Below are 12637 nucleotides of genomic sequence, written 5' to 3' on the forward strand. Positions count from 1 at the left end.
TTGTCATATAAATAATGTATGGTATTTATATATAATACATATTTTGAAGAATGGTGGGAAAAGATCTGAGCATTTCCTTTTAAGACATATGAGATGATACCAAACCAACTGTATAATATGTAATTGTAATTTAAGATAATCACAAAGATCTAAAACTGCTTAATTAAAGACATATTTTATTGTAGGCAAATCCAGAAGCACAGCTCTTACCAGGACAGAGGTTTGTCAGTCCAGGTATGTTTCTATAGAAATCTCACAGCTGTGTGCTGTGCCCATGTCAGCCTGCAAAGTGATGTGAATGTGCCTTTGTCTTTCTGCTTTTGTAGACGCAGAGGAGCAGGGTGTCATTGTGGTAGCTTTGTATCCCTATGATGGCATTCATGAAGAGGACTTGTCCTTCAAAAAAGGAGAAAAACTGAAAGTTATTGAAGAGTAAGTATGGCAATATTGATTGTATTGCAGATTTTCTTTGGGCTCATCTAGTTCCCTCTACAGTGCTTTAATATCCTACTTGTACCCTGGGTGTATGAACAGTGAGCTCTCTTACATGTGGTAGTACAAATGCTTTATGGAGTTATTCCATGTTAGATGGGACTTTGACCAACCTGCTGCAGTGGAAGGTGTTCCTGCTCATGACAGGGATGATCTTTTAGGTCCCTTCTAACCCAAACCATTTTTGAGTCTACAGTTCTCTGGTTGGCAGCTGGCCTCAGTAGCAGTGACCAAACATTGATCTGGTGGAGCCAGTCGCTTCTCAGGGCCCTTGACCTCAGAGGAAAGGTTGTGCTTCTCTCTCCAGCCTGGGCAAAGCTCTCAGCAGAGTAGAACCTAAATAACAATTCATCATTTTCGTTTCCTATGAGTACTACTGTTTTTGGTTTTCAGATCGGGAGAATGGTGGAGAGCAAAATCTCTCACGACAAGAAAAGAAGGTTTCATTCCCAGCAACTATGTAGCAAAAGTAAATACCCTGGAAACAGAAGAGTAAGTTCTCCCAGTCTCCAAATTCTGGCAAACTTCTTCACCTTGGTGGTGTATCCTTTTTGGGTGGGGAAAGAGTTGGTTCTAACTCTTTGAAGTACTTTTCAGATGGTTCTTCAAAGACATAACCCGAAAAGATGCTGAAAGACAGCTCCTGGCTCCTGGAAATGGTCCTGGATCTTTCCTTATCAGAGAAAGTGAAACATTAAAAGGTAGGTTTTGGGGTGGTACTTTGGAATTGAGAAGGAGATAAAAAACATGCAGTCAGTCTACACAAAAATTTATATTGGGTGTGGAGTAGTTTTAGTGCATCCTATTGTGTGAATTTTCTGCAGTTCTATAGGAGTTAGAAGAATGAGAAAATTACCAGAAAAAGAGAGAAGAGAGTTGCAGGCTAACACCCAAAGCTGAGATAAAAAAGAAAAAAAAGGCATTACATGTGTGATTACACTGACAAGAGGCAGGAATGAATGAAGTGGTATCTTTTCTTAGTGTTTGTGACTCCTTTATTGAAAGACGTATTACTGTAATAGTAGCTGCTACATTCTACAGTCTTCCATTATTGGATACAAGTTTTAAGTTGTAGTTAATGCATAATGAGGGTTTTCACTTCTACAGTGTAGGGGGATTCTTTTCAGAAAGCTTTTTAGTAAAATTTTGTGCCGTAAACAGAGTGCTTTGTGCTGAAAAGCTTTGCGAAGTCTCCAGGCTCTTCAGCTTTGAGAAGCCCCAGCCTGTGGACTGTGGCTGTAAGTCTGGATGGATATTCCAGCTGGATGCTGTAACTGCAGAAGAAGACACATGAAACCTTTCAGCAGGTCATGCCTGTTCACAGGGAAGCTTCTTTGGCCTTAATACTGCAAATTCTTGACTAGGTATCTTCTGAAATGGGCCCATATCATTGTCCTCTCAGCTGAAGACTCCTAAATGAAGTTCTCAAAGGAAGTTTCCTAAATTCTACATAGGGTACTGAGAGTATGGGAAAGTACCCCACAGAATCATTGGTTATGTGTGTGAGGAGAGATAAGGGGAGAGATCTTTTTTATCCTGTGAAAATGGGCAAAAATTGTACAAGTAGAAGAAACAAAGAGTGCTGTAGCTAAAGGTACATGCTCTCCTGCCCAGATTTAAATCCCAGATGGATTTAAATTGGGGCAGGAGAGGCTGCCTAGGGCTGGACAGATCTAGCAGATCAACAGATCTGCTCTCCCTCCTCTATGCCTGAAGCCATCTCCAAACTATCCTTTTGCTAGCTGGCCCGTGACAACCAGCATGTTCCTTTTTCAAAATGCTGATCTCCAGATTTCAGCTTCTGCCTGAGCAGGGTGAGAGCCACAGTCCTGCTTTCCCAGCCACCTCTACTCGAGCTGGGGGACTTTCTGCAAAGCTGGACACTGACTGTGGAGCTGCCTGGAATATGGAACCAGTGAGTTTGTTGAATAAGATTGAAAAAGAAAGTGTGACCGTAAGCATTTTGGTGACCAGTTCAGGGCTGGTTTTTGCTAACTTCCTCCTGTGGATTGCAAAATGGTTTTTGAGGAAATAAGGGAGCAAAAAGAAAAGCAGATGAATTGGTGATTTTCTTAGTCTCAACTGTGCATGTGTGGACCCTGTGGATTTTTGCTATGTGTTAATGGGGGTTCCTTCTTTATCCACAGGCAGCTATTCTCTCTCCATACGGGACTATGATCCGGAGCATGGCGACGTTATCAAGCACTACAAAATCAGGAGCCTAGACAATGGAGGGTTTTACATCTCTCCAAGAATAACTTTTCCCAACATCAATGATATGATCAAACATTATCAAAGTAAGTTAAATCATTCAGTGAAGTACATATTAGAATGCAGCCATTATTTTCTGTGAAGGAAAATAAATGTTTTGCTTTTGTTTCAAAGCTTTTCTTTTTTCTTTTTTTTTTCCCCTAAATAAGTTGGGCATGCATGTTATCAAAGATAAAGTAAAACTAATTGGAACCTAAGTATTGTTGTTACCATAACCAGATCTAGTGCTGGTTGCTCTGTGGCATACCATTGTGAAATTAAGACTAGCTTTATAATACAATTTATCAAACTAAGGGTGATGTGAAGCTATAAGAATTTCCTGCATTGTAAATAATATTTTATTTAAGAGTAAATTTTTATTCATAACTATCAGAAATACATACAGACTTGTGAATGTTGTCTTGTTCCTAGTGTTGAGTGTGAAACTGGTTTTATTTTTCCTGTAAATGTGTTTTTTTAATTATCAATTTTTAAAGGAAGAAATATTCCATATACTTCAAAGAAATAAAATTGCACCCACGTAGAATATATACATTTATTTTAAAAAAGAAAAGATAGGGAGAGTAAGGGACAAGTCTATCTATGTTGTAGCTGCAGAACCGACTTCTCATTCTGCATAACCTCCTGCTGAATAACTCCAAAATTCAGGGTTTTTTTAATGTTGTACCTGGAAATAAAGACAGGACAATAAAATGTAGAACATAAAATCACATAGTAAGTTTTCAAAGCCATTCTGAGAACTTGGCCATGAAATTTTTCTGAATAGTTAGATATGTATGCTAGCTGTTCAACACAGCTGGAAAACCTGAGAATTATTCAACATTCATATAAAAGTTATAGCTGGTCAGTGTCTGGAGAAAAAATAATGTTGACCTACTTATGCTTGCATGCGCATCTGTCTGAAACTATGTTGCAAGAAAATTTAATGACAAAATGAAAATACAGATCCCAAACCTGACTCCATTGTACATCTTAACCAACGTAGTGTCAGGAATAAGATCTGATATTGTATTTACTTGGTGCAAATTGTACTAAAACCCCTTAAAAATCTGACAGTAACCAGATGCATGTGATACTTTTTATTAAATTTTTCTCTGAATGCAAAATTTCAGATCTGTGGCACTTAAACTTCTGTGAAGGCACCAGAAAGGCCTTTTTCATCAGAGCATCTGGTTATTTTGAACATTATTTTGGGCTGGCTGGTGCAATTAAGCAATGTTTGTCTCAAGTCATGCAGCACAGGAGTGTAATGTATTTTGTATTTTGTTTTTCCTTTGAAAACCAGGGCAATCAGATGGCTTATGCAGAAAGTTGGAAAAAGCTTGTATTAGTCCCAAACCTCAAAAACCATGGGATAAAGATGCATGGGAAATTCCACGGGAATCGATTAAATTAGTGAAGAAACTTGGAGCTGGTCAGTTTGGAGAAGTCTGGATGGGTAAGTTTGTTCTTTTGAAATGAGTATTTAACTCTGAAGGAAATGTTGTTTCAGAGTGATTCAAAAAACACATTGGACATGAACCTGATGCTGTATACTTGTAAAACAGCAAAATCAGGCCCAGAATGTACCTTCTTGTGAGGAGAGAGGGCTTGTAAAAGAGGATAGATAACCTGACAAGGAAATGGTGTCTTTTAAAGGAAAAAAATAGTGAGTAAGCACTGTAATTTAGAAGGTCAAGGACAAAAGAGTCTTTTGTTATGGTTTGAGGCAGAAATACAAGATTATAGTAAGATGTGGCTCCTGAATCTCAAAACCGATGAGCCTCTCAAAACTTTGTTTCAAATCAGAAAGTGTTAAAGAATATGAAATAGAAAGAAACAGTGTCTTTTAGTGAACTGTGGATAGAGATATCATAATCCATTTGTGAAGAAGATGCCTTCTGCAATGTAGTGCATGGTACTGCCATGCTGGGTGAAGAAAGGGAACAGACTTAACCCAAGAGTGTTGTCTGTCAGGGTGCTGCTCAGAAAGTAGGTGATTTATGTAGTAACAAGACTAGAGATTGAACAGCCCATACCTTGACTCATCAGGCAATAATAAAACTGTCATAAGACTTCCAAGCTGTAAACATTAATATATGCCCAGCGGAAAATGATAGCATTAATTATTATAACCTGAACAACCTGCTCTGTCAGCTTACAAGCACTATTTCCTCAGCCTTAGTGACTTCCTACTGGCAAGAGGCTATGCCCAGTGTCACATTCTGTGGAAATGGTTTAATCATCTTGCTTTTGAAATGCTGCCTTTTCTGACATCAGATTATTCTTCTGGCTTCCTCATTGCATGTTCTATGTACTATTCATTGCTTACACACTTTTTGCCAGTTAGAATCTTAATTGAGGTAAACTATATCTTCCTCCCAAAGTCTTCATTAAGATGTTTCTTCAGGCCAAGTCATTCTCTTAGCCTTTCCCCAAATCCGTTTTTTGGGATGTTATGTTTAAGTAGAAATAAGTTTGTTATAATAAAAGATCAGATTATGGTGATGATGATCATTATTAATTTTAAGACCTAAGGTTCTATTGGCAGAGCATTTCTGAGCAACTTAAAAATGTGTCCCAAAGCTGGCTAGAGGACACAAAGCTATGAAGGGGTCTCAGATAATCCATGGGAGTGTGTCAGTCTGACAGGAATGTCATTGCTTTGAAGAGATGCTCTCGTTTAGAAAAGCAAAGCATGGACTGGTGCAGTTTGAGTGGCAAGTTAAACACACTCAACTGCAGTGTCAATCAAAAAGCTCTAACTGAGTCTCAGATGCAATCTTTTGGTATAAATCACGTAAAAAGTGCAAGCAACACATCTCTAATGTAATATAGCCAAATTCAGCCTTTATCTGCCTTCACGAGAAGAGGCTTAAGAAACCCTCTAGCTATGATATGAGTGACAATTTAGATACTAATCAGGACAAGTGTCAACCATTGTGCAGTTATTTGTGCCTAACAAACCAGGGCAACAAATGTTTAATTTACACTGAAACACTGTGGAAGACTTTGTGGTAGGAGCTAATCACCTGCTTGAAAATGCAGATCATTTTGGGAAGTGACTACTTCTGCACATAGACACAGAAAATAATAAAACTTTAAAAGGGTGTTTCTGCTTCAAGATGCTTCCTCTTGTTTTTGTCATTATTTTAACATCTAAACTGGGTCTGAGGCCTATGTCTGAATGCTGCACTGTGAGAAAAACTAATGTACTGTGAAAGCAATGGCTGCATTTCCTCTTCTTTGCTTTCTTTCTGAAGCGAAAGAAGATGATTTGCATGGCACAGATCCTCTCAAATCAGGAGCATGGTTAATCTTAGAACCAAAGAAGTTCAAGATGGAAAAGCATATTAGGTCAGCTGTGTGGTGCAGGGTGTCAGCAAACAGTGTGTATTGTAATGATCACCCAGGGAGTTATGTTGGAGTACTGAGCAATAATCTGGTTGCTGTGCTCTCCTGATTTGAGAGCTGGTTCTTGCACTGCCATCTCACAGAGAACAAAATTGCTTTTCAGCCATCATGTGAATTAGAAATGTTGTTCCATGGTTCCATTACTAAATAAATTTCTTCTTGATAAAGGATACTTAGAATTGTGCTTTCAGAGGGAAGAGTGTCCCACTCAGAGGAATTGTCCTTTTGAGTAAAGAAAGATGCAGAGCTACTGGACAGAATCCCACAAAGAGCCACAAAGATGATGAGAGGACTGGAGCACCTCTCTTTTGAGGGAAGGCTTAGGGGATGTTATCAGAGTGTGCAAATAGCTGCAGGAGGTGTGCAAGGTGGATGGAGCCAGGCTCTTCTCAGTGTGCCCAGTGACAGGGCCAGGGGCAATGGGCACACGCTGAGACACAGAGGTTCCTTCCAAACACTCACTGTGTCAGTGGCCAAGCACTGGCACAGGCTGCCCAGAGAGGTTGTGGTGTCTCCATTCTTGGAGAGAATCAAAAACCAACTGGACACAATTCCTGGACAGCCAACTCTAGGTGTCCTTCAGAGAGTTGGACACAGATGCTTTCCACAGGTCCCCTCTGTGTTTCTGAGAAATATGGGAAAGATATGTTTCTGAGAGATATAGATAATGCTGATACTGCAGTGTGAAGATAGGCAATTATAGCTTTTATGGTCTTTTCCTTTTAGTATCTCTATAACTACTTTCTGCGCTTCCTTGTGGACATCTTCCTCTTGAACAGTTTGGAGGAAATTAACTTATATTATGGAAAGAGTAAGAAAATCCTAGGAACACAAAGCAGGCCTCCATATGACCCCAGCACTTGGCTGTGTTCCTGTATGACCTGTGCAGAAAATTGTTTTATGAAATGGGCAGGTAAATCTCCTCCAGCTCTGAAGAGTTACTTTTACACAGAGAAAAGTTGCTTTCAGTTTTCCAGTTTTTTTTTTCTATCAATACAAGTGCAATTTTATGCATTTTATAAAGATTTTCTGGGTTTAGGCTACCGAGTTATTGTTTATGTGCTCATTTTGGTCATCATTGCAGCCTGGGCTTTCTGCCTTCACATTTAATGGGCTGTGTGGAGATGAGTGAGAGATGGAGCTGCTGCTGCATTATTCTGTCCTGCAGCTGAATGATGGCTGTAGGAGGTAAAGGAGTGAAGTGCTGGTGTGCAGCTGGATGCAGAGAAGCTGCTGCTTCCCAGACTCTTTCCCAGTACTCCTCCAACAGTAACTGCTCCAGCCATTCTGCCTTCTTGTAGTGTCATGTCTCCATAGCTCCAACAAGTTGTTCCCAGGGAATTACTGGAAAAGCAGAGGAAGGAGAAAACTGCATATTAGAGGTTTGTTCACAAAGCTCTGCATCTTCAGTCCTGTTCAGAAATGGTAGACTCAACCTCACTTGTCTATTATAAGTTCATATCACACCTTGGCCTGATTAAGCCCATGCAAGAATCTGGGGACAGCCTGGCTACACAAGACACTACTCTGTCTAAATAAAAGTAATCAACTACAAAATAAATACTGAAACACTTAATTTTTTTTGAGAATTAAATTCTAATATGTAAAAAAGAACATGGCTTGTTGCGTGAGACATCATCACACGATCCTCAGACTTTCATGCTAGTGCTTGCTTCACATTTGATTTTTAACAGTGGCTAAAACTGCAAAGAGACTGCCTTCCTGCCATGGTATGAAAGGTTTTTAGACCATGGAGTTCAGTGCATCTGGGCAGCTGCTTTAGTGATGTGGTGAAGCAGAGCAGCACTGCAAGAGCAGGGTCTATGTTTTATGCATTTTTGTTCCTAGTGAGAACTGATATGATGTGAATCATGATGCTCTGTGGTATTAATAATCCACGAAGAGAATTCTCAAGCAGGGCTAGGATGAAAGTTAACAAGGCAAATGCAGTGATTATGATGTATTTTATTAATGAGTCACATCTTGCTTGCATCTCAGGTGTAAAGGATTCTCTTATTCAATAAGCTCTGAATTAGAATATAAGTAATGTGTGCTTTGGAAGTGTATTTTCTTCTGCAATTGTTAGAAATACCAGAGTGTGGTCACAGAGCTCATGGCCATCTTGTTTTTGTGTCCCATCCCTCCCAACACATGATAAAATAAATGAACAAGAGAGAAATCCAAGATCAGGTATTTCTAGTGCTCTCATCAGTTATTTGTTTTGCACAATACCACCAGAGAGTCAAGTAGACTTCTTTACAGCAGAAAACCTCAGTATCACAGAGATGGTGTAGTAAAGCAAACCATCTTTTTTAAAACAAAAGACCTGAGTTTGAGGGATATCTTTAGTGAAGGTAAAATACTGTTAGATAGTTAATTTTAAGTGTGTTGGTCATAATTTCTCCACTGAAATAGTTGTATTAATTAGTATTCTCTATTAATACAACAATTAAATAGTTGTATTAATTAGTATTCTCTATTATCAGTAGAGAATTCAACCAATTGAGAGTGGAGCTCATGCTCTGTTTTAGGGCATGGAATGGAATAGTAGAAATGATACAAATAGTCTTTCTGCTTCTTAAAGAGAGAGAAATATATTTATTTTCTGTTGTTCTGATAGTTATAAATCATATACCTGAGCTTTGAGAGTGGATTTGACCTGTAACTGTAATTTCTTATTATTAGGTAACTTCGAGAAATGTCTTTGGTATGGTTTGACCTGACCATGTTTGGAAAAATAGATTTAAATAATCATGCAGGTGAATATTTTGTGATTGTGGCATAGTGGCTTTTCTCAGGTGATGATCCTTTGTCAAAAAGATGCAGTGCTCAGAGCAAGCACTTAAGGTCTGGAAGCTAGGTCCTTGCTTTGCCCCTGATTTCTTTTGTTGGACAATAAATAGCATAAGGAAATGGTGGATTCCAGTTTAGAAGTGTATCCATCATGGCAATGATCTGGATTGTTGCTGAATACGGAAATGAGCTATTTTGTTGAGTCATGAAGGTTTCACCTCTTCTGAGAAATATTTCTACCATGTTGCAATGGTTATGGGGAGGGATAAAAGTTGCATTTATATCTCTCTTTCTCTCTCTTCTATTTCTTCAATTTTCAAATGATATGACTTCACAAGATGAACTTTAGGGCAAAGATAAACTTTAGGATCAGTGCTCGCCGCTATATTTTTAATGCTACTTTGACATTTATTTATTGTTTGGCGAACATTAAATCTGAAAATAATTCACTGCTTTTCTCTTTACTGCTAGTTGCTCTTTATATAATTAGAATGTTACGTTAGAAGGTTTGCAAAACAGAGAAATGAGCCACAGCCACAGTCTCCTCCACTCCTGGCATGGGCTGTGTGATAAGAAGTTATCACATTTTGAATCTCGTGCTGAGCACTGCAGGATTGCAGTCCTGGCAGCGTGTCCGTGTTGGTCACGAGAACCATTCAGCTGCGCTTTCCCGTAATGCTCCATTTTGAGCACCAAGGGTTACAGGAAGGATTGTAAGCATGAGACTGGCATGCATGAAATAAGTGTAATCATGGGATTTAAGATACTTCAGAAATTTCCAGCCAGTCCTTGGACTCTATTGTTCTGAGGCAATTTAAGTGGACATTCATTGAAATGTGCCTTGACCAAGTATTTCAGAGGCTACTTGTGAATGGAAGCTTGGTATGAAGTAAGATCATTTGCTTGCTTTATTTTTTTTTTCAGATAACTGATTTCTAAAGATAGGGAATGGGTCATTTTTCTCTGCAGTGCTGTATAAGTTGCAAAATAAAAAGGAATTCTAGCATAAATATTTGTGCTACATCTGGCACTTGTTTTCAGGCTCTCAGCTATTCCTGGAATCCAACCTCACCTGCTTTACAAATTCCTGCTGGTCGGGACACTGTGGGCTGCAGAGTGACTTCAGTGCACTGATTGTTCCCTCCTTGTAGGTTACTATCTTAACAGTACCAAAGTGGCTGTGAAGACTCTGAAACCTGGAACAATGTCTGTGCAAGCCTTCCTGGAGGAAGCCAACCTCATGAAAACACTTCAGCATGATAAGCTCGTTAGGCTTTATGCTGTGGTGACCAAAGAAGAGCCTATTTATATTATAACAGAGTTCATGGCAAAAGGTGAGAAAAACATTGCATCTGCATGCTGATTTGGGCTGAGCTAGAGTTCATTTTCTTCCCAGTGGGTGAATGGGGCTGTGTTTTGGATTTGTGCTGAACAGAGAGTTGATAACACAATGGTTTTTTATCACTGAGCAGGGCTTGCACAGAGCCAAGGCCTTTCCTGCTTTTGGTGCTGCCACACTGGTGAGGGAGCTGGGGGTGCTCGGGAGGGTGGGAGGAGGCACAGCCAGGACAGGTGACCCCAGCTGACCAAAGGGATATTCCAGACCATGTGGGATCATGTTCAGTATAGAAAGCTGGGAGAAGAAGGAGGAAAGAGGGACAGTGTTTGTTTTCCTGAGTAACCATTACATGTGATGGAGTCCCGCTCTCCTGGAGATGGCTGAACACCTGCCTGCCCATGGGAAGCAGTGAATCAATTCCTTGTTTTGCTTTGCTGGTGTGCACAGCTTTTGCTTTTCATCTTCCTATTAATCTGTATTTACCTCAGCCCATGAGTTCTCTACCTTTTACCCTTGTGATTCCTCTCTGGTCCCACTGGTGGGAGGTGGGTGAGTGGCTGCCTGGGTTCTGGTTGATGGCTGGGGTTAAACCACGACAATCTGCAAGCAATAGTTTAGTGAACTCTTCTGCTTCTCCTAAACTAGTTCCCTTTCTTTGTAAAGAAAGGAATGATAGAGTTATTTTTGAATGTTCAAATATTAAAGGGAGGAGCACCTATCATCCTTAAGATGGGCTGAAGCTTTAATTTTATGACTCATTACTGCATTTGTGAGATAAACCATTTTTACAGTTTTCTTAAATGCAGCATTTTCTATTGTTTCTGAATTAGAGGATAACCCCCAGAATAGCTCTGCTTCCTTTGGACTCCCTACTTAACTTTTGTTTCTGGTATGATAGCAAGGCAGTTAAAACAAACCTTAGGAATTGCCTTATGTGGGACTTGAATTGATAAAGGTGAGCGAGGAATGGTCCTGCAAGGGTGGCTGCACTACTAGGAAAGGACTCTATAGAGCATTACAAAATATGCAGTTTCCTTCTCAGATTATCTTGGATAGTAGTTTTTCTTGTTTTGTTCTGTTTTCAAGCAATTTTGCTGGTAACTTAATGAACAAGTGTTATGGCACTTAGTCTGTATGATTTGGAAAGGATTGATATATGTGATTCTCCTAGACAGCTTTCCTGATGGTAGGAAAGAGTAGGATGCTTATCAAACTCAGTCCCATTGAACTGAGGTGTGATCTCATGGGAGTTTTCTACAGCAAAACTTGAATGTCTGACATGCTGATTTGGGGGTTCCTGTTGTTAAATCATGCAAAGAGACTGTCTTGCTGTAGTCAACATGAAAATACGTCAAAATACTTCACTGCATCAGTTTTGTTACCCAGAAAATTGGGGAACCAATGTGACAGGTTTTTTTTGTAATAAGATGCACTGATCTAATCTTTCTGTTTTAACAGGAAGTTTGCTGGATTTTCTGAAGAGTGATGAAGGAAGTAAATTGTTGCTTCCAAAGCTAATAGACTTCTCTGCTCAGGTAAAACTTAGAAAATGTGCTCAAAATTATATTTTGAGGTTCCTTCTCTTAGAGTCTGAAACTCATACTAGGCCATTTTATCCTAAGGATGTTTACATTACAAAAATGCAATTTACAGGTAAATTTTGAGTTAATTGAAAGGAGGAGGCAGATGGAAGAATTTTCAAAGGGAATATGTGGTTAGGCTTAACTCTTAAATACCGCTGGTGACCTGTTCAGATGGCAGCAGTACCCAGATGCCTTCCTTTGTGAAAAGGCTGCTTTCAATTTGAGCAGCTACAAATTGAAAGTGTAAAGACAAGTTGTGAGTTTTTGCTTAGCAGATCCTTTCAGAGTTAATAAATGTGTCATTTTTTTAATTCTTAAGTTAGGTTAACTGATCAAACTCCTCTTAACCTCAGTGTACCCTTCTTGGTTTCAAATTCTTAGGTAAATTATTGTGAAATGGTGTTTCAGGTACTAGTGTATGATTTATGAATCAGGATGATTGTTTCAAAATATACAAGTTATCTATGTCTTAGATGAAACTGAAGAGAGACTCTGGAGTGATTTGTGTGTCAAAGCCTCAATCAAAGCTCCCAGAGCCTAGTGTTTTGTCTTGGACAGTTATCAGAATTGGGTATTCAGGGAGGCATGTAACTGAAACAGAGTAGTAATTCTGCATTTGCAGGTTGTACTTCATGTTAGTAGTAGGTAATGATGGCATTTCTGGTAGGTTATTGTTAACCAACCTTTTTTTGGGTTTTTTTAATATGCATTAGAGTTTACAGATTGTTGTACCCTATTATGTTAACTTGTTGTAACTCATGAGAAA

At 39.2% G+C, this 12637-nt stretch overlaps 1 protein-coding gene across 6 annotated transcripts in view; it reads left to right on the forward strand.

Moving 5' to 3' along the window:
- The window catches only part of LYN (LYN proto-oncogene, Src family tyrosine kinase), a 49574-nt gene that overhangs the window by 22313 nt on the left and 14624 nt on the right, over positions 1-12637 (forward strand). For all 6 annotated transcript variants that reach the window (XM_064706112.1, XM_064706110.1, XM_064706115.1 and 3 more), the window contains exons 3-10: positions 186-234; positions 327-432; positions 886-984; positions 1090-1193; positions 2640-2789; positions 4049-4201; positions 10101-10283; positions 11747-11823. In XM_064706112.1, coding sequence (XP_064562182.1) covers positions 186-234; positions 327-432; positions 886-984; positions 1090-1193; positions 2640-2789; positions 4049-4201; positions 10101-10283; positions 11747-11823 — 921 coding nt within the window. The remainder of the gene's footprint in view (positions 1-185; positions 235-326; positions 433-885; positions 985-1089; positions 1194-2639; positions 2790-4048; positions 4202-10100; positions 10284-11746; positions 11824-12637) is intronic.

Source organism: Zonotrichia leucophrys, chromosome 2 (assembly GCF_028769735.1).
Source record: "Zonotrichia leucophrys gambelii isolate GWCS_2022_RI chromosome 2, RI_Zleu_2.0, whole genome shotgun sequence".
Taxonomy (NCBI): Eukaryota; Metazoa; Chordata; class Aves; order Passeriformes; family Passerellidae; genus Zonotrichia; species Zonotrichia leucophrys.